The following is a 22949-nucleotide window of genomic DNA, read 5'->3' on the forward strand; positions in this document are numbered from 1 at the left end:
GCAGCTCGGGCCCACCTGACCCGCAAACTTCGGGGAGAGTGATGGCCCAGAACAGGTGGGCAGTGACACCGGACTGACCGGTGGACGTGAGGCCAGCCTCGTGGCCTCTCCCCAGGCCACCGTGGCTATCTGGGTTCGAGGCAGGGGCCGCTCTCCAGGGGGAGGGTGTTTCCGGGCAGCAGGTGGGAGGGTCTGCACAGAGCTGGGAGTGAGTTTGTAAGGGCGGGGGCGGGAGGGGGGTTCCAGCCGCTTCCCAGCCAGGCTTCCTCTGAGTCTGGCCCGGCAGCGCAGGAAGGAGAGGGCTCCGGGCGGGAGGTGCCTTGGAGGTAGGGGTGGGGTGAAGCTGCGTGCCCTACACCCAGCCCCGCACTGCATCTCTGAGGATGTCCTAAGATGACTCTGACTTGGCGGGAGGCTGGAACTCGGGGGATCCTCTTGGCCCTCCCTTTGGAGGGTGTGGCCAAGCCTGACGAGCAACCCACAGCTGAACCCAACGGGGAGGGGAGGTTTAACTTTCGGTTAGCTGCATGCTGCCTCCTGGGCTAATTCCCGTCATCTCAAAAGTTCTGAGCTCTCGCCTGCAGAAACGAAGCTCATCCTAAAGCAGCGTTTCCCAGGGAATCCTAAAGCCTCAGACCCCTGAGGCGGGGCTGGGATTCCGGGCATTCAGTGCCTCTGCAGGTGACCTGGATGTTTGAGCGTCCCCGGGGGCTGCCCTTTACCCCGCTGGCCCCATGCGCTGCCGGGGTGAAGCAGAGCGTGCCCAATCTGGCAACCGCTGGGCTGCCAAGGCTTGTGAGCAGCGGGGACGGCCCACGCCAGCCTCAGGGCTCCTGCTCGGGCCTCAGGACCACGGTGGGCCTTCCTCCCTCTCTGCAGGGCCCGCGCTTGGCTCTCGGGGGCGGGGCCGGGTGAGAGTCCGGCCTTTGCCACTGCTGGTTCACATGAATGGACCACTCAGTACAGTTAAAGTTTGGGGAGAGGGCCCTGTGGGCGGCGTTCCAGCCTAGCAGGCATGGCCCTGGAGTCTATTCTGCCCACGGCAGGGCCCCGGAGTGGGAACCGGGGCCGTGGTGGGCCCTGTCTCACCCCTGGCACAGGCGTGTTCACCCTCTCTGGGGGTCTTCCTGGGCCTTGGGCAGCCTGGGTCCCTCTCCGGACCCTGGGGAGGAGTATGGGACTCACCCACCCCGCTGACAGGACTGCCCCTTCTCCAAAGGAGCCCTTCAACGTGGGATTCTCCCTCTCCACACCCTGGTCGAGGACCAAGGGGAGAAAAGAGCCTCTTTCTTGCTTGCTAAAAGGTGTATGTGTGTACCTCACCAGTCCCAGGGTAATTTTAACTCAGAGGCTGGCCAAAAAAACGCCACTGGGTTTCTTTTCTTCCCCGACTGTCTCGGCAGGGAGGCGCGGGGCAGCGCAGAAGCCCCCGCCCACCCAGGTGGGCCCAGCTGAATGGGGGGCTTGTGTGAGGGCCAGTGGGGCGGGAACTGGCGTCCAGCCCACCGGCAGCCCCGCCCGCCGAGCCGAGCTCAGGCCGCTGCCACCCCGCCGGCTCCGCTCAGAGCGTGTGTGCAGCCATGGCCGGAGCCCCCGCTCTGGCCCTGCTCCTGCTTGGGCAGCTGCTGGCCGCCACCGTGACCGTGACCGGGGCGCAGGTGAGCGCGGGACCCCGGTGCGCTGGGTTCGCCTTGGAAGGCGGCTGGGGTGGGGGTCCGTGGCTCTGAGGTCTGCGTTGAGCAGCACAGCCAGGGGATAAGCTCCCCGCCTCACCCCCGGGGGCAGCGAGGGAGCCGGGGAGCCCGGGGCCCCGGGGACGGCGGGCACAGTCCTGTCGCCCCATAGCTTCCTCGCCATCCCCCGGCTAGCCTCCACGGACGCCAGGACACCTCGGAGATGCGCGCAGGGCCTGCCCCTCCTCACCAGGAAGGGTCCGGTGCCAGCGCTGTGTCTCCACCAGAGAGATACAATGTGGCCTTTGTTGCTTGCGGGGCTCAGCCCCGACGCAGCCCCTCCTGCCCAGGCGAGGTGGCAGGGGACACTGCCAAGGCCCTGGACAGGCCCTAGCTCTCCTCCAACCAGGGGGGACCCCCCCCTGCCAGCGGGAGAGGGTGGGGATGCAGCTGCCTGATGACATTTCTCCATTTCAGAAAGTGGGACCTCGAGGCCCCCCCGGCCCCCGAGGACCACCTGGGAAGCCAGGCAAGGACGGCATTGATGTGAGTGTGTGGGCGGGGATGGCCGGGGAGCTTCTGCGGGGTTCTCGCTGCCGCCCCAACCTCCCTGAGCCCCAGTCCTGATGGAGAGAAAGCTAACTGCACCTCCCAGGGCTGGGGCGATGAGCCAGCGCCCCTGTGGGGAGTGAAACGGGACAAAGACGATCCTTGTTCCTTCTCGGGGGTGGACCCCCCCGGGGACTGCCTCCCCAGGACGGGGGCGGGTGGCTCCATGGTGCTCTTGGGGCTGGAGGTGTGGGCACTGGGTGTGTGTCTCTGGGTCCCCAGAGGGGTCTGCACTCCTCGTTTCTGGGGGTAAAGGCTGTCCCCCTGGGTGGGTCTCGTTGGCGGCTACTAGAGGCTGGAGCCAGCCTTGGACGGGGCTGGGGCTTGGCTCTGCCCCGGAAGTGGCCTCCTCCAAGGGCGCCCCCGCCTAGGCGTGGCCGAAGCTCTATGGGAGGCAGATGAGACCCTGAAGGCTGCCCCCAGGACCCGGCGGGCTGAGAGCCCCCGACTCAGCCACGTCCGTGAGAGTCAGGGCCCTCCAGGCCTCTCCTCACCAGTATTGTTCCCTGGGTAGAACCTGCCTCCTTCTGGGTCCCCAGGGCCCTGCCTGGCCCTTGATGGTCCTGAGTCTCCCTCCCGCCACCCCACCCGCAGGGCCGTCGCTCAGTGTGGCTGTATTGGGCCCTGGACCCAGGTGGCCTCCCCTCCTGGTGGGGCTGGGCACTTGGCGCCCCAGGGCTCCCCAGTCGTTCCCTCTGGGGACGTTTCCACTTAAAGCCTGGCCTGAAAGCCTCGGGTGAAAGATTTCAGAGCCGGTGGCCATCAGGGTGGAGAGGGTGCCAGGGTGCCTTCCCGGTCCTCTGTGTGTCTGGAGGCTGCCACCTCCGACCGGGTTTCTGGAGTTTCTCAGGCAGGCGGAGAGGTGGGGCTTCATGATGCCTCCCACCGTTCCTGGGGTGTCCCTGTGCCCTCAAAGTGGGCTCAAATCCCCAGTCTGTCCAGCTCACCCCTCTCCCCACCACCTGCCTCTGCACCTGGCCCTAGAGGGGAGGTGCCTGCAGGTGTGGATGATGGGGTGAGGGGCTCCATCCTGCCTCCTGGGGCCTCCTCTGGGGCCCAGCTCTGCTCCCCTGGGCGGAGCTTCCAGAGGACCCTTGGTCACATGTGGGCGTCTCCCTCTCTGCAGGGAGAAGTTGGTCCTCCAGGGCTGCCTGGGCCCTTGGTGAGTGTCCTGGCTGCGGGGTGTGGGGGGAGGTGGGGGGAGGAGGCCTCCTTCTAGCCTGGAGGGGACGGGTGGGCCTAGAGCACGGGGGTCATTGACACCCCTTCCCACCATGCTGGGCCCCGGGTTGCCAAAGGGCGGCCTTGGAGCAGGGGCAGAGCGGGAAGAGGTGGGAGGGAGGGGCGTGGGTGGGACTCAGTGAGTCTCCGGGCAAGTGCCGGCAGGTCAGGGAAGAGGTCCGTACAGACCTGCACATCCAGCCCGCCAGAGGTCCCACAAGTGAGCCGTCCTGGAGCCGTTCAGGCCCTGGACTTGAGGGTTCTGGGCTCACGGAGGGGCCCACAGAGGGGCCCACTGGCCCTTAGCTGGGGAGGCCAAAGCGTCTGGGTGAGTGTCCTCCAGATGTGACCGAAGGAGGGTAGAGGGGCAGCTGGAGGGGTAAGGCCTCCTGGGGCCAGCAAGGGCTGGGCAGGGCAGCAGGAGGGCTGGGGCTCTGGTGAAGAGGGGCCCATCCAGGGCTGCTAGGTCGTGCCCCACTGGAGGACACTCTTCTCCTTGGTGAAGGCCAAGGCTCTGGCTGGAACTTTGCTCACACCTCTGCCCTTTCCCTCCACAGGGACCGAAAGGGGTCCCGGGGAAGCCAGGGAAACCAGGAGAAGCCGGGATGCCGGGACTGCCTGGTGTGGATGTGAGTGTGCCGGCCCCTCCTTCTCCTCCCACGAGCCCCCCACTCCCCTCCCAGCCTGGACGGGTTCCATCCCAGCGCCCAGGAGTCAGATTTAATTGCTGTTTTCCAACTGGGCCAGCTCAAGCAGGAAAGCCAGGCCCAAGAGTGTCTCCGGATGTCCCCCGGCAGGGTCCCTTGGCCTTCATCCCATGCCTGTTAGTGTCTGGCCCCGTCTGCCAGACGCCAGCGCCAGCGCACAGGCGAGGTGAAAGTCCCGCCAGCTCTGGCTTCTCTGGGAACAAAGGCCCATTATCCAGACCCCTCCGAGCCCCAGGGTGTCTGCGTCAGGGGCTCCTCAGGAGCTTAAGGCCTGGCCCCAGGCCCGGGGGCTTCGCACGCACTGGAGGGGATGTCAGAGGGGAACTCTCCTGCCCGTTGGGCTTGCCCACTCCGGCAGGTGCTCCAGCCGCTGGCTTCCCACCAGGTGGGCGGTGGGTGGGGCCAGAGGGGAAGGTGCCCGGCCCGAGGGTCTTTCCGGCCTCTCTCGACTGGCTTTAGTTAGGGCGGAGCCCATGCCTGCTTCTTCCCCGAGAGGGCACGTCCTTCCCACGTGACCCCTCCATCCCTCCTTCCACCTCCCTCCCCAGGGTCTGACCGGGCACGATGGACCCCCTGGACCCAAGGGCGCCCCCGGAGAACGGGTAAGGCAGGCACCGCGTCCAGTGGCTTCAGCTCAGGGGCGAGGTCCCAGCCAGGGGCAGCCAGGCTGAGCACCAGCTGTCCACAGGGTGTGGGTTCTGAGGGCAGCTGCTGTGACTGCACTGGCTGGGCCCCGCCCCTGCCGTGGGGTGGAAGGGGGCTGGAGGGCATGGGGACACAGGGTGATGAGTGCCCCCCCGCCCCCTCTGGTCAGAGCTGTCCCAGCCCTCAGACCGTGCTGCGGGGGCTGGTATGGTTGGGGCGTGAGCGGCCCCACATGCCCTCCTCCTCCTCTGGTGAGCTGCTGCCCCTCTCTCTGTGCCCACCCTAGGGGCCCACGGTCACCCAGCCTGTCCCCCGAGTCTGACCATTGTTCACCAAAACCCCCTTTCTGACCAACCAACTCCTCGTGGCTCCAAGTGCAAAGCTGAGACCAGCAACTCCCTCTCTGTCCCCCCGTCGAGAAGTGACTGTCCCCCAGCCCTGGGGTGCAGAGGGCAGGGGGGCTGTGATTGGGGGAGGGAGCCAGGACGCAGCCCTGCCTTTGGGAACTGGGCTGTAGGAGCGTTCTGAGTGGGAAACAAGGAAGAGAGTGGCTGCCTTGATGTTTCCAAGGACGTTGGGGGAGTGGGGCAAAGTGGGGGAAGGGAGGAGGGGGGACTAGCTCCAGGCTTTCTGCAGGGAGCCTGGGGCACAGGAGGGGAAGGGCCTCCTGAACAAGGGCCCCATCCTTGGGATGCAAGGCAGCAAGAGGACCAGGAGGGTGCTGGGCGGACGGGCAGGCCACCAGCTGCTGGAGGTTTGGGGCTTCCTACTGTGGACCAAGGAGTCCGGAGGGCTTCCTGGAGGAGCCGGGCATCAGGCTATGCTGTGTGGCTCAGGTCACACCTGGCATGTGCCTTCCTGGTGGCCTGCAGTAGGAGGCTTTTCCTCAGGACTGCTGGTAAAGGACCAGTCCCAGGCCCCTGGGACATCAGAGGTCCCCCCCACCCCCTGTCGGTCTTCTATAAAACAAGAACCCCCTCCTCAGGGGAGACTTGAGAGGGAAGGGGACAGGTTTGCAAACATAGGCGACGGTGCCTGGGCCCAGCCCACCCCTGACGCCCCCTTTCATTCTGCAGGGAAGTCTGGGACCCCCAGGGCCACCTGGGCTGGGGGTGAGTACTGTCTTCTCCTCCTGGTGGGAGTTTGAGGGGCCCCAAAATGCCACGTCTGCTGCCCCTCTGCAGCTTCTCCTGGGGGCTGGTCCCTGGGCTGCGGTCCTAGGTGCTATCTGGGCTGCGCCTTCTCATCCCCAGCAACTCACCTGACAGCTCAGGGGGACGGGGTGGGTGCTGGGCGACCTCCTCCCGTCCCAAGCAAGCCCTGACCCCATGCTTGGCATTGCAGGGCAAAGGCCTCCCTGGACCCCCCGTGAGTACTGATAACCCTCGTGCCCCCCCCCCACCCCCGAGCATGCCCGCCACACCCCGAGCCAACATGGCTACCAGGTCCCAGACCAGGACTGGGGCGGGTGGGGAGAGGGCAGGCTGGCCCTGTGTAGGGATATGGGAGCCTGGTCTGGACTCCCCGGGGATCCTCAGAGCTCCTTGGGTGCAGACCCCCATCTCTCATTTCTTACCTCCCCCAGGGAGAGGCAGGGGTGAGCGGCGTCCCAGGCGGAATTGGCCTCCGGGGCCCCCCGGTGAGTGTCTGCCAGGACTCCCCAAATGCAACCATGGGGGGGCCTCCCCGCTTTCCTTCCCTTTTCCCTCCCCTGTCACCGCCTCCCTGTGCCCCTCCTCTCCCTCCCCCTCGCCCTCTTTCTTTTTTAAAATTTATTTATTTTATTTATTTATTTCTGGCTGCATTGGGTCTTCGTTGCTGCACGTGGGTTTTCTCTAGTTGCGGGGAGCGGGGGCTACTCTTCGTTGCGGTGCGCGGGCTTCTGACTGCAGTGGCTTCTCTTGTTGCAGAGCACAGGCTCTAGGCGCACAGGCCCAGTAGTTGTGGCGCACGGGCTTAGTTGCTCCGCGGCATGTGGGATCTTCCCGGACCAGGGTTTGAACCCGTGTCCCCCGCATTGGCAGGCGGATTCTTAACCACTGCGCCAGGGAAGCCCCCCCTCGCCCTCTTTCTTGGTGGGCCTTCGTGGCTGACACCCAGGACAGGGCAGCGCAGACCTCAGGACGCGCAGGGCTGGGGCGGGCCAGCACGGCAGCACTGGGGGTGCCCCCACAGGGGCATCTTCTCTCTGGAAGTCGCGGGGCCCCTCACTCAGGTCGGGGCTGGCCCTGCTCCGCCTAAGCCATCATCCCCCCACAGGGACCCTCTGGACTTCCAGGCCTCCCTGGCCCCCCGGGACCTCCCGGCCCCCCTGTGAGTACTGGGCGGGGTTCTAGAGCCTCTCAGGAGGAGTCCCAGGCGTGATGACTGTTGGTGGGCTTGCCTTCCTGTCCCCAGGGTGCCCGTCCTCAGGCCCCCCACGCCCCCAGCCCCAGCTCCCATGTCCACGTCGAGAGTCCTGGCCACACCCCAGACGTGAGCCAAGTCCAGGCCGGATCCGTGTGCCTCAGCTGACCCAGGGCCAGTGAGGCTCAGGCCTGGTGGCCACCCCACCCCAAGGGCAGGTGGTTTCTGTCATTGTCACATGCCCTGCAAGGGGGGGGGACCAGCAGTACCTGGCACTGGCCATGGGGGGATGAAGGGCCCCTGAGTCCCCTGGAGGTCTTGAGTGGGCGGGGGGAGGGAAGGGGGGGCCACGTCAAAGCTGGCGTCTCTCTGTTCCAGGGTCGCCCAGGGGTCCTTCCCGAAGGCGTTACTGACCTTCAGGTGGGCACGTGCTGTCTTTGTGAAGCCCTTTGTCGGGGTGCCTGTCTTGGTGGGAGGGGCCCGTCTGGAGAGCACAGGGAGGCAGGGATGGGGGCCCCTAGGGACGGGTTCAGTGCCGGCGGCACCAGCTCTGGGTACGGTCCCCCCGAGCTGCCCCTCCCCGCCCTCACCGGTCTACCCCGGCATGCGCAGCAGCATGAATTGAAGTCAATTTAAGCAGAATCACGTGTCGACCCAACCCGCCCCTCGGCACGGAGAGCATGGCTGCGCTGGGGGCGCGGACGGGAGGTCTCCCCGTCACAAAAGCTTCCAGCCCGGAGTCTGGGACCCGCTTTTGGTTGTTGAGCTGTGCCTCCTGTCAGAAGAAAACAGCGACTTTGGAGGCCTGGGGCCTGTGGGCTTCGTTTGCACAGCTGTTCGTGGGCCAGGCCAGCGCCCGGCCTCCTCCTCGGAGCGCCTGGAAGTTATTAAAGGGAGAGCCTGGCCCAGCCCGCTTGCCCACTGGGGCCCCTGCTGCCCTTCTCTCCCCAGCCCGTGTCCCGAGTGCTTGACGGTTGGCGTTCTGAGGGAGGGTTTGGGGGTCCTCTGGAAAGAGGAGGACAGCTGGGGGAGGTGGATGGCACTGGCTCTGTGCCAGAGCAGCTGTGGAATGATCCAGACACCCCCATGCCGCCCCGGGCTCGCCGAGCCCCCAGGTGTGGAGCATGCGGCCTGTGCCCGAGGACCACGTGTCCCTCCCTGAGGCGCCTCTGGCGCCGAGGGGACCCCCGAGCAGAGCTGGCTGCAGAGCCGGGCGCGTGATAAAGGCCCCTTTGTGCAGCCGGCGGCCATGACGCTGAATAGCTGCTTTGAACCTGCGCTGGGGCTGAGACATCGGAGCCGGCTATGAGGGGCCGGCGGCCGCGCTCTGGCTCTGCGGCCCCTCACCGCGCCCCACGGTGGCCCTGAATGAGGCCCTGTCTGGGCTCCCCAGGAGGCCCCCATGTGGCCCGAGCTCCCCTTCACCCACCCCAAATGGCCCATCTCCGGGCCCCTGGGTTCTGACCTCAGCGCTGCCCCAGGTTTACTGGGAGGGGTCTGACCATTCTGTTTCCCAACAGTGCCCGGCCATCTGCCCGCCAGGCCCACCGGGGCCCCCAGGAATGCCAGGGTTCAAGGTGAGCGGCCCCTGAGGGTTGACTCAGACCCCAGCTCACCTTCACACCCCTAGGAGGCGGCGGGGCCTCCGTGTGGGCGGAGGTCCGGGGTGAGGTGGGCGTCCAGAAAGCCTGCCCTGCTTGCAGGATTGTTGCGGGAAGCAAGGCGGGCTGGCCCCTGCCTTGCTGGGGGACCTCGCTCTGTCCCTGTCCCCCTTCACCTCGGTGACCCGCTGGGGACTGGGGGGGGCATTGAGAGAGGGCGTGGGGGAAGGCTGGCCTCAGGCCCCCAGACCCCTTCCCTGGCCCAGCCCTTCTCCTCCCAACCAGGCCTCTGTTTCCCCAGCTGGGCTGGTGGGCCAGGCAGGCCTTAACTGGCTCAGGGCCGCTTGTGGGGTCTGTACCGTCCACCCGCCGCTGTCTTTCAGGGACCCACCGGCTACAAAGGGGAGCAAGGAGAAGTCGGCAAGGATGGCGAGAAGGTGAAGGCGGCTGGCGGCTGGGTGGCGCCCGGGGGTGGCTGGGAGGCACAGGCACTTGGGGGCGTGGGGGCTGGGTCTCGGGCAGGGCTGGGGGGGTGTGAGGACGTGCTGGCTGCATCTCGGTGCCCTCTGACGGAGCAGCTTCTGTGCACGCCTCCCCTCGGGGCCTGGCTCTTAGAGGCGGGTGATTTGGGGCAGGGTCTCTGCACAGAGCCCGCAACACCTGGCCTCACACGGAAGCTCCCTGAGCTTGGGCGGGCCCGCTGCAGGCTGGAGAAGGTGGGCCTCAGCCCGGAGTGGCCCCCAGTAGTCCCTGCCACTGCCCTGGAGGGCATCTGGGCATCCTCACCCACAGGCTGCGGGCGAGGCTGGGTGCCCTCTAGCGCGGCGCGAGCCGCCGGACTGCCGTGTGAGCAGCAGAGGGGCTGGCCGCCGCCAGGAGGAGGTGTCTGGGGAGGGCGGGGGAGGACACGGGGCCACTCCTCTGGGCCTTGGGGGCTCAGCTCTGAAGTGGGGCGACGCCCCGCATGGCAAGGGCTCTGGCAGCGGGGTGGGGCCGTGGGCTCGGAGAGGTGGGGGAGAGCTCGGGGCTGACGCCACCCACCTGTCCTGCAGGGTGACCCCGGCCCCCCCGGGCCCCCTGGCATCCCAGGCACCGTGGGGCTGCAGGTGAGTAAGGGGAGGTGTTGGACAGGTGAGGATGTGGGGTGGGGACAGTCACCAACTCCCAGGACGGGAATCGGGTGCGGGTCCTGAGGCAGGGTTTTGGGGAATATACCAGAGCCCTTCAGCAGCTCCTGGGAGGTGTGCGGTCCCGGCGGCTGCCGGCCCAGGCCCTGCAGCTCCAGCTCTCTCCCTGCAGGGTCCACGGGGCCTACAAGGGTTTCCAGGGCCACTCGGACCCCCCGGGGACCGGGTAAGTCCACCAGCCCCCCGCTGCCTGGCCCTTGAGGGGCTGTGGGCCAGCCCGAGGTCAAGAGGTGGCTGGGGGGCCACCTCCAGACGTTAGATGGGCCCCTTGAGCGTGGGTCCTCACCAGCGGCCACAGGTGGCCTGTGTGACCGCAGCCCTCTGGGCCTCCACTCACTGGATGTTTCCCAAAACCGGGGCCTGTGAAGGCGTTTGTGGCTTGGGCCCAAAGGGAATGGGAGAGGCAAACGGGACAGCAGGGGAGGCCTTGGCAAATGTGGGAGGGGGAGGGGCTTGGGGACCACTGGGGGGATGACGGGGGAGGGGCCTGCTGGGGGGCTTGGGTGGGGGCTCCCGGCGGGCCTCTCCAGATGGAGCCGGGTGCTGGGGGATGCTGCCCAGGCTTCAGAGGAGAGGCTCAGGTGCCCCTTCTCCTCCACAGGGTCCCATCGGATTCCGAGGGCCCCCCGGGATCCCAGGAGCCCCTGGGAAAGTGGTACGTGTGTCTGGGGGTGGGGGGTGGTCCCGTGCAGGCCCAGGCTCTCTTCTCTCTTGCTCATTCTGACACCTCCCCCAGCCCCACTGGGCTGCCCATCCCGTGGGCACACCTGGGGGGAATCACATGTGGCGCACCTGGGCAGGTACCAGTGGACACACCTGGGGGGGGGCGAGTCCAGAGTCAGCCTGTCCTTCGTGGGAGATTTGCGTTCTCTCTTTCCAGACATGAGGTGAGGTGTGGTGAGTGTCCCTCTGACCTCTGTGACCCTCAGCATCGTCACCCTGCTCTCCCACCTTGAGTTAACTCTCTCCCTGTCCCCCCTTGTCATTTCAGGGTGACAGAGGCGAGAGGGGCCCAGAGGGGTTGCGCGGCCCCAAGGGCGACCTCGTAAGTGAGAGAGCCTGTGTTCTCTGGGTCCTTCCGTGGGAGAACCTGATCCACAGGGCGGGTGGGGGGGTGGGGGAGGGATGGACGGTAAGTCCAGGGAGGCGAGGGGCAGCTGCCCTCTCCTGCGGGTGGGGGGGAGCCGCTGGACAGTGCCAAGCTGGGCCTGGAGGTCCCAGCCCTCCCCCTGCCCAGGCAGCTCCCCCAGCAGTCCCCCGGCCTTGTTGCCCCCGTGGCTCCTTGAAGCTACCGTCACCTCGGCAACTCCTCTCCGGAGCAGCAGGGCAGGGTCCGGAGGACCACACTTCTGAGTGCGCACCCTGGCCCCTGACATCCGTCAAGAGGCCCCGGGCGGTGGGGCCTGACCTTGGGCCGAGGATGCCCAGCTGTGAGAGGCAGTAACAGAGCAAACGACTCTCGGGTTAAGCAGAACATAAGTGAAGCCGAGAGATGATTAAGCATCTCACGGAATGAAGTGACCGTCTCTGAACCAGTCTCGTCTTCCCCCGGCCTGAGCCTAGCGGCCGGAGGTCCAGGAGGCGGCCATGTGATGCCGCCGCATCCACGGGGTCCTCAGCTCCCGGCGTGACGGGCCTTTTCCCCTGGGGTCGGACCCGGCCTACACAGCTGTCCCCGGCCCAAGCTCAACACCCGGAGTCTAGAAAGTGGGGCGCACGGCGCGCCTAAGGCTCCCGGGCCTACCTCCCCGCCCCCCTCCCCGGGACCTAGTGAGGTATCTGGAAGGAGCAGTCCCGATGGGCCTAACTGCGGCCCCGTGCCTGTCTTTCAGGGCAGGCCTGGTCCTAAAGGCGTCCCTGGCATGTCTGGGCTGGTCGGAGAGCCGGTGAGTGCCCGTGGATGCCAGCATAGGGGCGGAGGGGGCTCTGCCGGCCCCTTGCTCCCTGCCCTTTCACCTGCTTCCCCGGGAGAGTCATTCTCCTCCCACGGCCCTGGGCTATACTTGGGCCAGCTGCCGGGCCACTGGCCCTCCCTTGTTTCGCTCTGCTGTCGCCTTCTGGAAATGCCTAATTTGTGGGTGAAGGGCCCGCACACTTGCATTTTGCCGGAGGCCACAGAATCTTTTGCCGTCTAGACCACACAGAGGTAGAGGGTCTCGGGCTGAGCTCATCTGCATTCCAGGGGCACGTGAGGGTGGTGGGGGACTGGGTGGCACAGGTGGGGGGGCATTCTGAGGGTCCTGAGCACTGGCCCTCCCCACCTGTGCCCCCTCATCCCTGCTATGTGCCCATGCCCAGCCCAGACCCCCACTTCCTCCTGGCCCCCTCCCCATCCTGGCCCTAGAGGATGGGCCCCTGGGAGGCCACCTGGGGTAGCACAGCCTGGCAGTGGGAGGCTGAAGGAGCGGAGGGAGGGACCCCAGCTGCTCTCCTGGCACCTTCCCAGCACACAGCTGTGTCTGAGATTCCAAAATTAGTCAAGCCTCTAGGATTCGGCAGGCCTGAGCCCAAATCCTGGCTCCCAAGCCTCAGTTTCCCCGTCCGTAAAGTGGGCACAGCAGAACTTCCCTGGGGCGCATGAAGAGTCTGGGCGGACGCGGGATGCGGGGGGCAGCGTGTGGTCTGGGTGCATCCTCACCGCCCTCATCTGCACCATCGGAGGGCAGCACAGGTTACTACCTGCCCCCCCCCCCCCACCGAGCCCAGGAGGGCAGACCTAGCGCAGGGGGCTGGGGAAGGGAGGGCCGGGGAAGGGGGGGGCTGGGGAAGGGAGGGGCCGGGGAAGGGGGGGCTGGCGGGCGTGATCTGGAGGGTGACCAGGCTGATTGCCCACTGGGCCTCACACCATCCGCTGTCCCCAGGGCATGCCGGGCAAGGATGGCCGGGACGGTGTGCTGGGACTCGATGGCGAGAAGGTTGGTACTGGCTGGCGCTCTGCAGGGGAGGAGGGGTCTGCAGGGAGTTCAGCCTCCAGGGCCTCAGCACCCCATGTCCCCCCAAACTCCCACAGGGAGAAGCTGGTCGCAATGGTGCCCCGGGAGAGAAGGGTCCCAATGGGCTGCCGGTGAGTGCACGGGGCTCCTGCCATGGCCCCAGGGACAATGCCAGTGGTCACCTCCCGTGGGCTCCCGAGTGGGGGTGCCTGCAGGGGGCTGTGCATCAAGGCTGGGGAGGCTGCAGGAGCCCCTCACCCTTGGGGGGTGCTCTGCCTCTGGTCTTGTATGCTGACCTCTGACCTCTGACCTGCAGGGTCTCCCTGGACGAGCAGGGTCCAAGGGTGAGAAAGGAGAACCGGTATGTGGCTTCTTTCTTCTGGGGAGGGGAGGGGGGAGGGGAGGGGGAGGGGAGGGGGGAGGGGAGGGGAGGGGAGGGGAGGGGAGGGGAGGGGAGGGGAGGGGGGAGGGGAGGGGAGGGGAGGGGGGAGGGGAGGGGAGGGGGGAGGGGAGGGGGGAGGGGAGGGGGAGGGGAGGGGAGCGGGGAGGGGAGGGGAGGGGGGAGGGGAGGGGAGCAGGGAGGGGAGGGGAGCGGGGAGGGGGGGAAGGGGGAAGCGGGTAGGCCGCAGCCTGGATCCTGGGCAGAGGGATGTGGGCAGAGCTCACGCAGGGCTCACCCCTCCCCTGCAGGGCAGAGCTGGAGAGCTGGGCGAGGCTGGCCCCTCAGGAGAGCCTGGTGTCCCCGTGAGTATCTGCAGCCCTCACCCCCAACCCAAGTGTGCGCGGACCCCGCTGACACCCTCTGTCCCCCTCCCCGAGTGTAGGGAGACGTTGGTGTGCCCGGGGAGCGTGGCGAGGCTGGCCACAGGGGCTCAGCGGTGAGTCGGGGGAATGCCTGGGGTGGGGGTGGGCCTGGAGCCACAGCCGAGGGGCCCCCTTTTCTGTTTGGGCTGCGGTGGCGTTCTGGGTGCATGAAGGGGCTCAGCCTGTGAAAGCTGGGACACGGTGGTGGCCAGGCTCGAGCTGTCCTGTCCTTGAGACCTCTGTGCCAGCACCCAGCCGGCCGAGGGAGCACCCACCTGGGGCCTGGGAGGTGTGGTGGAAGCACCCCGCCTCTCAGCCCCACCATAGACCAAGATAAGGAAGACATCGGCATCGGTGCCACACGCCCAGTCCGACTGACGCACGGGGCCCGAGGGCATGCCTGACCTCTGCGACCCCCTGCTGCCCCCCAGGATCCCTCCCACCTCTTTCCCCAGTAACTGGGCCAGATGGCTGGGGACCAGCTCCTGTGTCTGCCCAGCCCCTGGGGGAGAGGCGGAGCTGGATTCACACTCTCTGTCTGTCTTTCAGGGGGCTCTGGGCCCACAAGGCCCCCCCGGAGCCCCTGGTGTCCGCGGTTTCCAGGTGGGTGAGTCTGCGCTCAGGGAGCCCAGGTGGGCCAGCCGGGCTGGGGAGGGGCCTCCACTGGGCTCCCTGTGGGGGCTGACGCGCTGCGTCCTTGTCTGTAGGGCCGGAAGGGCAGCATGGGAGACCCTGGCCTGCCCGGCCCCCAAGGCCTCCGAGGCGGCATGGGCGACCGGGTAAGTGGCTGTCCTAGCAGGGGTGTCCTGCTCCTGCACCCTACCCACAGTCCCACGGGACACACAGCGGCACCACATCAGCGGCCCCCAGAGGCACCTCACACCGTGGGTGCGCAGTAGTCGGGCACTGTGGGTGTCCCTATTGTCCCATGATATTTGCGACACAGAGGGCCCCAGTCTGGGTGACCGGGGGCCCCGGGAGGAGGCTGTGGGCTGTGTCTAGGCTCCGGCCTAGCCGCGCTACACCAGGTCCCGGGGGAACCTCAGGTGCCTTCCTTGGCCGGCCGTCCACCTGCTGGCAGTGACAGGACCCAGGAGCTGCCATCTCTGGCGCCCCTTCATCCCGGGCTTGGTGGGCCACAGAAACCACAGCCTGGGGCTGGGACAGTGGGCCCTTCCTCAGCCTTCAGGCCAGAAATGCCAGGGGTCAGGGGCATGCCAAGGGCACCAGGGCCTCCAAGAGGTGGAGAGAGAGGCCCTGGACACTGCGCCCGTCCCCGTGGGGGCGAGGGGCCGGTTACGGTATCCCCTGCCACCCCGGTCACCCTCGCCTGCACTTTGAGGTCACAGGGAAGTTTCGCTCTCTGGACCCTTTGGGCGGGATCTTCCTCGCGCTGCCATCTGCGCCGACGGACAGTTTTTATTTTAGCGTTTCAGGGGTGATTCTGGCAGTTCCCAGACAGGCCCCAATCCCGCAGCCCCCCGGGAAGGTGATCCCCAATCCCGCGGCCCCCCGGGAAGGTGATCCCCGATCCCGCAGCCCCCTGGGAAGGTGATCCCTAACCCGCAGCCCCCCGGGAAGGTGGTCCCCGATCCCGCAGCCCCTGGGAAGGTGATCCCTAACCCGCAGCCCCCCGGGAAGGTGATCCCCAATCCCGCAGCCCCCTGGGAAGGGGATCCCCACGAGCTTGGGCTCTGACTCGGCAGCTCGCGGCGGGAAGCTGCCCCGGGATCGTGTGAGTGCAAACGCCGCACGATCCAATATTTTCCGGTGGTGCCGAGCCCAGAGGCCTTGCTGTCCGGCAGCAGGGCCCGTGAAACAAGCGCGCACCCCACGTGGGGCGAGGCTTCGAGCCCCTGAAAAGATGAGGGCTCCACAGGAGGATCCCAGCACACGTAGGGGCCAGGATGCCAAACGTCCGGGAAGGAGGCTGTTTCCACAGCAGCCCGGGTGCCCCCAGCCCGTCCTGGCTCCACAGCGGGTACGGGTCGCCCAGGGATGCCTGTGGTTTCTTTAACGCTGAGCCTTTCTCTGCCCAGGGCTCAGGAGGAGCTGCAGGCCCAAAGGGCGACCAGGTGAGCGACCGGTGGTCTGGTCAGCTGTGGGCTGCCTGCTGTCTTCAGGGCTGGGGGGCATCCTTCTCATCTCTCCCATCTCCCTCCCTCTCCCGCCGCCCCCCCCCAGGCTGACAACTCTGGGCACCCAGCCGGACCCGGGACCAGTTGGCTCCTGGGTACAACGGGGGATGCCTGTGGCCTGGGCGGCTCCTCTGGGACCCTCAGAGTGGGGCGTGTTCCCTGCTGGCCACCTGGGTTCCAGGAGCAGATTAGAGAAGTGTTTGTTCTCCAGGCAGCACCTTCTCTCTGGGGGGCCCAGGAGCAGGGGCGGGGGCGGGGGCGCAGCTCTGCTTCTGACCCCCCGGGAGCAGCAGGGGGACCTAGAAGAGGCTAAACCCACCTGAGGCTCTGCTTACTGTCTGCTTGGTGCCTCGGCCGGGCTCGAGGTCTCAGGCACCGGCTCCCGCCACGGTTGGAGGACGGCAGCGTGGACAGTTCTGCAACCTTGAGCTGTGTCGTTTCAGGGCATCGCAGGCGCCGACGGCCTTCCTGGGGATAAAGGAGAACTGGTGAGTATGACGAGGTCGGCCTCACTTTTGATGACAGAACTCGCCACGTTCGGGGTGGGGGCTGGGCAAGGGAAGCATCTGCAGGTCCAGGCTGGGGTGGGCCGAGCTGAGGACCGAGGCGCAGGGGACGTCCTGGCTGCTGACTGGCCCCTAAGGCAGAAGGTGGCCCCAGGCCCAGCTCTGGGGTTTTCTACCCCCTCCTGTGCTCCATCTGTGGCTCCAGCATGAATTAGCCAGCGTTGAGACTGAGCTACAGAAAACGCTGCTTCCACAGAGCTAAAACTCAGGTCGAGTTTAGAATAAAAGCCTGACGGAGTTCGTCGACAGAGTCACACCTCGGGGGCTGAATGAAACGGAACAGTCAGGGGGTTTGGGGATGAAGATCTTCGTGGCTCCCAGTGGTGAGGGTCTCCAGTTCTGTGACTGAGCCTTCCTCTGAGTCTAGAGGAGACGGGAAGGGCTCAGCCCCAGGGACCCTCGTCTCCAGCACAACCTTGTAGCCCAGAGCCAACTTTTCCCAGCTTGAGCTGAGACGGTCTCAGTCGTGTGCGCGAGTGTCGTTCATCTGGTGAATTCCTAGATGACCCTGACACACGGACCCTGGGAACAGTCCCCCGACCTGCTCCATCCCTGCCTGCGAGGTGGGCAGTGCCCCTCACACTGTGCTCTCAGCGACTTACCACTCAGGCTGTCTGAGCTGAAAAGCCTGGCCCCTCCATCTCCCTCCAGCTTCGAGGGGGGCCACCAGCTGTGGCCTGGGCAGAGGCCGGTGGCATGGATGGATGAGTGGTCCTGGGCCGTCTGCTGTCTGGTTGGGGCCCAGTCCCTGTCCCCGTCCTGCCAGGCAGCCTCTTGAGGTCACAGCTGGAGAAGGGGGAGCCTTAGGCACAGAGACCCTCAGCTCTGCAGGAGGGAGGAGATATGGGGACATATGTCCATGTATAACTGATTCACTTTGTTATAAAGCAGAAACTAACACACCACTGTAAAGCAATTATACCCCAATAAAGATGTGAAAAAAGATAAAGAATGGGAACAAAGTACACATGGATGAGAAAAAGGACTATGCAGCTAAAACGCCCTTTAGGGAAAATAAGTTTAAAAACGTCAGTAGCTATAATACAATCTCAGCGACATAAAACGAAACCTAGAATAAGAGGAGTGACCACTGTGGCCATTGTGACACCATCAAATGCAGCTCCAGGGAATGACTTGCTTTTCTCTTCCGTCCCCAACTAATAACCGGCTAGGCTGGTTCCTGGGGAAGTAATTCCCACCAACTAACAACACGCAAGTAATTACAACGCACATCTTCCCTTCTGCTCTTTTGCAGGGTCCCAGTGGCCCTGTCGGACCCAAAGGAGAGGTGAGTGCCCGGTAGAGGCTGGCTCCTCGGGGCCCCCGGGCCAGCCCCGGGGCCCTGACGGCCGTGCAGATCTCAGAGGCCTGCTCTGGTCAGGAGTCAGGAAACTGTCGGCCCTTCTTCTCCCAGAGGGAGAAGCCCATGCCCTGACCCACCCCTTCCTGCTGTTTCCCTCTAGTCCGGCAGTCGAGGGGAGCTGGGTCCCAAGGGCATCCAGGGCCCCAATGGCACCGGCGGCATAGACGGCGTCCCGGGCCACCCTGGCCCCATGGGCCTCCAGGGCGTGCGAGGAGTGCCCGGCATCACTGGGAAACCCGGAGTCCCGGTACGTGTCCCTCTCTGGGGCCAGCGCTCGCTGGTGTCGGGCTTCTCCTGGATTTAGGTCAAGTCTCTTCTAGATGATCAAGGTTACTTTGCAGAGCGTGATAGTGGGGGTGCCTCAAGGAGATGCCAGCGTGCCCCCCAATACGATGATGGATTTTGGGGTGAATTCCAGGGCAAAGAAGCCAGCGAGCAGCACATCAGAGAGCTGTGTGTGGGGATGGTCAGCGGTGAGTGCCCCCTGTCCCGTCCCATCCCGCCCACGGCCCCGCCCCTGGAGCTGCAGCCCCTCCCACCCCCAGCCCCATCCTCGCCTTCACCCCATCCCCACGCAGCCTCACCCTCCACCACATTCCAGCCAAGCCACGCTCCGGGCTGGCCTACCGCCCGCGGTCCTCGGGGTCTGCACTGGAGGGGGCCCCCTCCCCGCAGGGTTCACCGCGGTGCCTGGTGCACGGGGGATGTTCTAAATGTCTGCTCAGTGAGGTGGTCACAAGGGTCAAATAATCGTGCCCTTTCAGCTCTTTTGGCCTCTCCGATCCATGAGCTCTTTAAGGAGCTCTAGGGCTGTGAGTCACTCTTTGGGTCACCGAGGACTGGACAGCATTTAACATGTCCCCAAAGCGGTTAAAGCCCTTTTCAATCCATGAACAAACTTCCTTTGAAAGGCAGTATATTCGCGCTTTATATGACACACTTCTGATGAACAGATGTCTGATCTCTGTTTTCCAAAAGAGCAAATCGCACAGCTAGCCGCGCACTTGAGGAAGCCCTTAGCACCAGGGTCCATCGGTCGGCCGGGTCCCGCTGGCCCCCCCGGCCCCCCGGGGCCCCCAGGCTCCATTGGTCACCCCGGGGCTCGAGGGCCCCCTGGATACCGCGGTCCCACCGGAGAGCTGGGAGACCCCGGACCCAGAGGTGAGTGCAGTCCACCCACCACGCGGCCACACGCCAGAGCCCCCAGCCAGTACCCCAGCCATGAAATCTACCCCCACCACGCAGAGAGGCTCCCCTGCGGGGACAGGGCGGGGGAAGAGACCCAGAGGGGAAATGGGCCCAGAGTCACCTGGCCTTCAGCCAGGGTCCTTCTGGCCTTGCCGATCGATCCATGTCTGACACACACGTCTGAGCTGCCTGGGGGGGCCCCCTCCCCTCGCCTCCCCTCCCCTCCCCTCCCCTCCCCTCCCCTCGTCTCCCCTCGCCTCCCCTCCCCTCCCCTCGCCTCCCCTCCCCTCCCCTCGCCTCCCCTCCCCTCCCCTCCCCTCCCCTCCCCTCCCCTCCCCTCCCCTCCCCTCCCCTCCCTCTGGGTCCACGGCTCAGGTACAGCCCTTCGTGCTTTCAGGCCCAGCTCAGTTAATTCCTTATTAAACCCACGGGTGTGACAACGTTTTTCAAAATGTGATGGTTTTCTCAAATACCGTTAGAATAACATTTGGGGGAGGAGGGTTGAGAAGAATGTGAGGAATGAACGCACAGGAGCCCCATTTGTACGTAACAGCACTTCCCTTCATGAAAACTGGCATGTGTGACCATTTCTGTGGCAAAAGGCAAAAATTATAAATCAAAAATCCATTTTAAGGACTGTAACGAACTCGGGACGAGTTGAAACGAGGTGAGAATCTTGATCCCACGCAGGGGTGCCACTGTAGGGATGCCTGGTGCCCAGACAGGGAGCTGTTGGCCATTAACCTTTTCCAACAAGGCCTTTAACGCTTAGTTCATTTTAAATTCTAACCGTTTGCCCCGCAGCCGGCCTGCCCCCAGGCAGCTAGCCTCACGGCCCCCATTCAGGATTTAAAGTTCGTGACTGCAATTTGTTCCAAACTTATTGACCAAATAATTTTCTGTTTCTGAAAAAGAGCTTAAGAAAAAAGTTTCCAAGGGAAACTTACTTCTGTGAGCTCCTTTTGTCCTCTGTGAGGTTAAGTTAAAATACCTCAGCAGATGAAAATGCTTCCAGAATTAGAGGTATCATTTCATTACTGTTAAGACGCTGGGAGATTGAATAGTTTCAACACTAGAGGGCAAACGTCTCAAATGCACCTTCTCACCCCGTCCCAAGTTTACCATCAGACGTCTCCCTGTTGTCTTGGAGACGTGTCTGAGTTCTGCCCGTCCCTGCGCCATCTGTGCCAGTGCAGTCTGCGGGGGGGACGGCTGTCCTCAGAGAAAGACCAAACAAGGTTTTCTCTAAATAGGGATCTGAATGCCTTTAAGACTTTTGAAAATAAAATTGAAAAATAGCATTGATCACTTTATGGGGTCTCAGAAAAACGGCCCAGAATTCAGGGGAGGCCGCCGCACGGCGCGGGGTCAGCGTGTTCCCTGGGGCGCCTGCCTCGGGGTGGGGATGACCGAAGGTTATTGTTTGAATTAAACGAGAATATATACTGTAGGTCTTCAGGCAGAAGCCACTGTCAGGGCTGGGCTTCCATCTCCCCCCGGGGACCCAGCAGATCGGGGACCTGCTCTGGAGGCCGGGAAAGCCCAGGCCCCACGGGAGGCCCCGACTGCCCGGCCCAGGGGCTCCTGATCCTTTGCAGAAGGTGTATTACCCTCTGCGATGGGAAAAGTGACAAACACCAACGGAAAGGACACTGGTGTCACTGCTTTTACCGTCAGGCAGGACAGACCGCGCCCAACAATGCTGCTTGCCTCACTGAGCGTCACTATGTTGACAAGAGGCTCGATTTTCCAAGAACATCGCTCAGGATAAGCTGTCTGCGGCCAGCATCACACAAAGCACAGGCCGACAAGCGGGCCCTCGTAGCAGGGCCTCGGCTCCCCTCCCAGAGACCAAAACCAGCTGCAGGTGGAGGAGGAGAGGACACAATTCAGGGGACGTTTCGAAACACCTTAGATAATTTGTCAAAAATCACGTTGAACATAGGGATACAGGGCAAACACTCAGCTGTTTCACAGGCATAAATATTGTGAACAAACTAAAGGTCCAAACGTGCAGCTCTGAGGCTGGCGAGTCACGCGGGTGGGTGCATTCTGTCAAATCCATCCAGCCCGACACTGCTGGGTGTCCTTTTCTAAACGTTTTTGATTCGGTAGACAGCTTAGGAAGCAGGCACCCTGCTTGTAGAAAGGCAGGACCGCACACTCGCCGGCAGCGGAAGTCTGTCTCTGAACCTGAATCAGGGCTTCTAAGCAAATGCGTGTGTCACTTGCCCTTGACAGGAAACCAGGGGGACAGAGGAGACAAAGGCCCAGCTGGCGAGGGCCTGGACGGGCCTGACGGAGACCAAGGGCTCCAAGGTATGAGGCCGCTGTCACCTACGTTACACAGGCACCTCTGGGTGCCGAGCATGTCTCCTCTTCTGAGGGAACTTTTCTCCTGACGATGCACCCTTAAAGGCCAGGTTAGGGACTGTTTTAACAACCCTTTAATCAGATCGCCCTGTGTCTGTTTTAGTTCAGGAGTTTCAGTTAAATTCTATCCAGCTAAAGCCATCGAGTGTCTATTTCAGTTAAATTCGAACAGAATTTTCTCTTAAGTGACCCACACGTGCCCTGGATATTGGCACTTTTCATGCTGAATATAAACACTTTGCCGAGAGGGAGGACGGCAGCCCCAGCGCGGTCCACCCCGAGCCTCCTCGGGGGCTGCCCCGCGGCCGCCGCACCGCACACACGTCCCGGGAGCAAACACACACCTGCCGGCCCAGCTCCTTGCTCTCGCCACCCCTCCCCGCACCCCCAGCTCCTGGTTTCTCTCCTGCCGTCCACCTGCCCAGGTGCCCACCACCTGGGGGGGCGGGGCTTTCTGTCTCACACCTAGTCCGTTCCCACGCTCACCACCAGCGTCGTCAGCATCCCCCTCACTCACCCCAGACCCATTCCTCACATGGCATCAGCTGACTCTTCTCAAGTCTGAGCTGCCCTGCTTAGGACAGAACCCAGACTCCTGTGCCCTGGCCTCTGCCCTCGTCCTTCTCTGGCCTGAGCGCGCCTCCCCTGGGCCCCTCCCAGAGTTAAGAAACGAGCTACAGAAACACAAGACTTAGGTTGGCTGAACGGACACACCACTGATGTCCTCTCTCTGTGTCTCCACTCACCTTCCTGGTGTGTCTCAAGGACCGCAAGGCGTGCCCGGTGTTGGCAAAGATGGCCGCGACGGGGCCCACGGAGAGCCTGGGCTCCCTGGCGATCCTGGCCTTCCCGGTGCTGTTGGCGCTCAGGGGACCCCCGGCATTTGCGACACCTCCGCCTGCCAAGGAGCCGTGATGGGAGGGGGCGGGGAAAAATCAGGTTCCAGGAGCTCCTAAAACACAACTTCAGGAAGCGAGTGAGGAAGCGATGCCGACTGAAGCAGCCAGCTGTGCCAGGGCCCCGCGGGGAGCAGCAGTGTCCTGGCATCAATGGTCGGAGACCGCCGTGCCGTCCAGCGAGGCCTGCCCCTCCTGTCCTCAGCGGCAGCGACCGGACACTTGGTCCCCGAGAGCATCCTTCATCGAGCTGCTGTCAAAGTGTTCTGTCTCTACGTGTATTTACAATGGTCCATTCGGCTGTAACATCATACCTCAGACCCAGGCCTATGTAATAAAATCATCAACCCAACATTTCAGACGGATCTCGGGTGTACATAGAGAAAGGTTTGTGCAATTTCACGAGAGAAAAAAATACTCAGCAACTTGTTTACATGGCATTTGTGTAAAGGCTAAGATATCATTTCAATAAAATGATATATGAAATCTTCAGACTAATGACTGGCCACAGTATTACAAACAAAATAAAGAATTTAATGTACAGTATCCCTTCCATACAAAGGTCTCGCCTGATTTACCTGCCTCCTTCGTGTACAAACGTTTAACTATCTCCCATTGACAGTATTTATTGAAAGTGACTGTACTGCACTAAAGTCTATTGGTATCTATTGTAACAAATAAAGCCACTCATTTGAAAAC

At 63.9% G+C, this 22949-nt stretch overlaps 1 protein-coding gene across 1 annotated transcript; it reads left to right on the forward strand.

Annotated features, from left to right (window-relative positions):
• Positions 1–1308: 1308 nt before the first annotated feature.
• On the forward strand, positions 1309–22310 carry COL9A3 (collagen type IX alpha 3 chain; the record flags this gene model as incomplete). The annotated part of the gene is made up of 32 exons (XM_082856214.1): positions 1309–1658; positions 2151–2219; positions 3409–3444; positions 4061–4132; positions 4759–4812; positions 5932–5967; positions 6200–6223; positions 6441–6494; positions 7115–7168; positions 7580–7621; positions 8722–8778; positions 9186–9239; positions 9855–9908; positions 10102–10155; positions 10591–10644; positions 10981–11034; positions 11822–11875; positions 12851–12904; positions 13000–13053; positions 13239–13283; positions 13613–13666; positions 13747–13800; positions 14276–14329; positions 14434–14505; positions 15766–15801; positions 16308–16352; positions 17686–17718; positions 17894–18040; positions 18212–18266; positions 18772–18954; positions 21223–21300; positions 22120–22310. The coding sequence occupies exons 1-32, from the start codon at positions 1581–1583 to the stop codon at positions 22308–22310; spliced, it is 2055 nt and encodes a 684-aa protein (XP_082712340.1). The 5' UTR covers positions 1309–1580.
• Between the last annotated feature and the right edge of the window lie 639 nt (positions 22311–22949).

Source organism: Leucopleurus acutus (genome assembly GCF_964270905.1).
Source record: "Leucopleurus acutus genome assembly, chromosome: 16".
Taxonomy (NCBI): domain Eukaryota; kingdom Metazoa; phylum Chordata; class Mammalia; order Artiodactyla; family Delphinidae; genus Leucopleurus; species Leucopleurus acutus.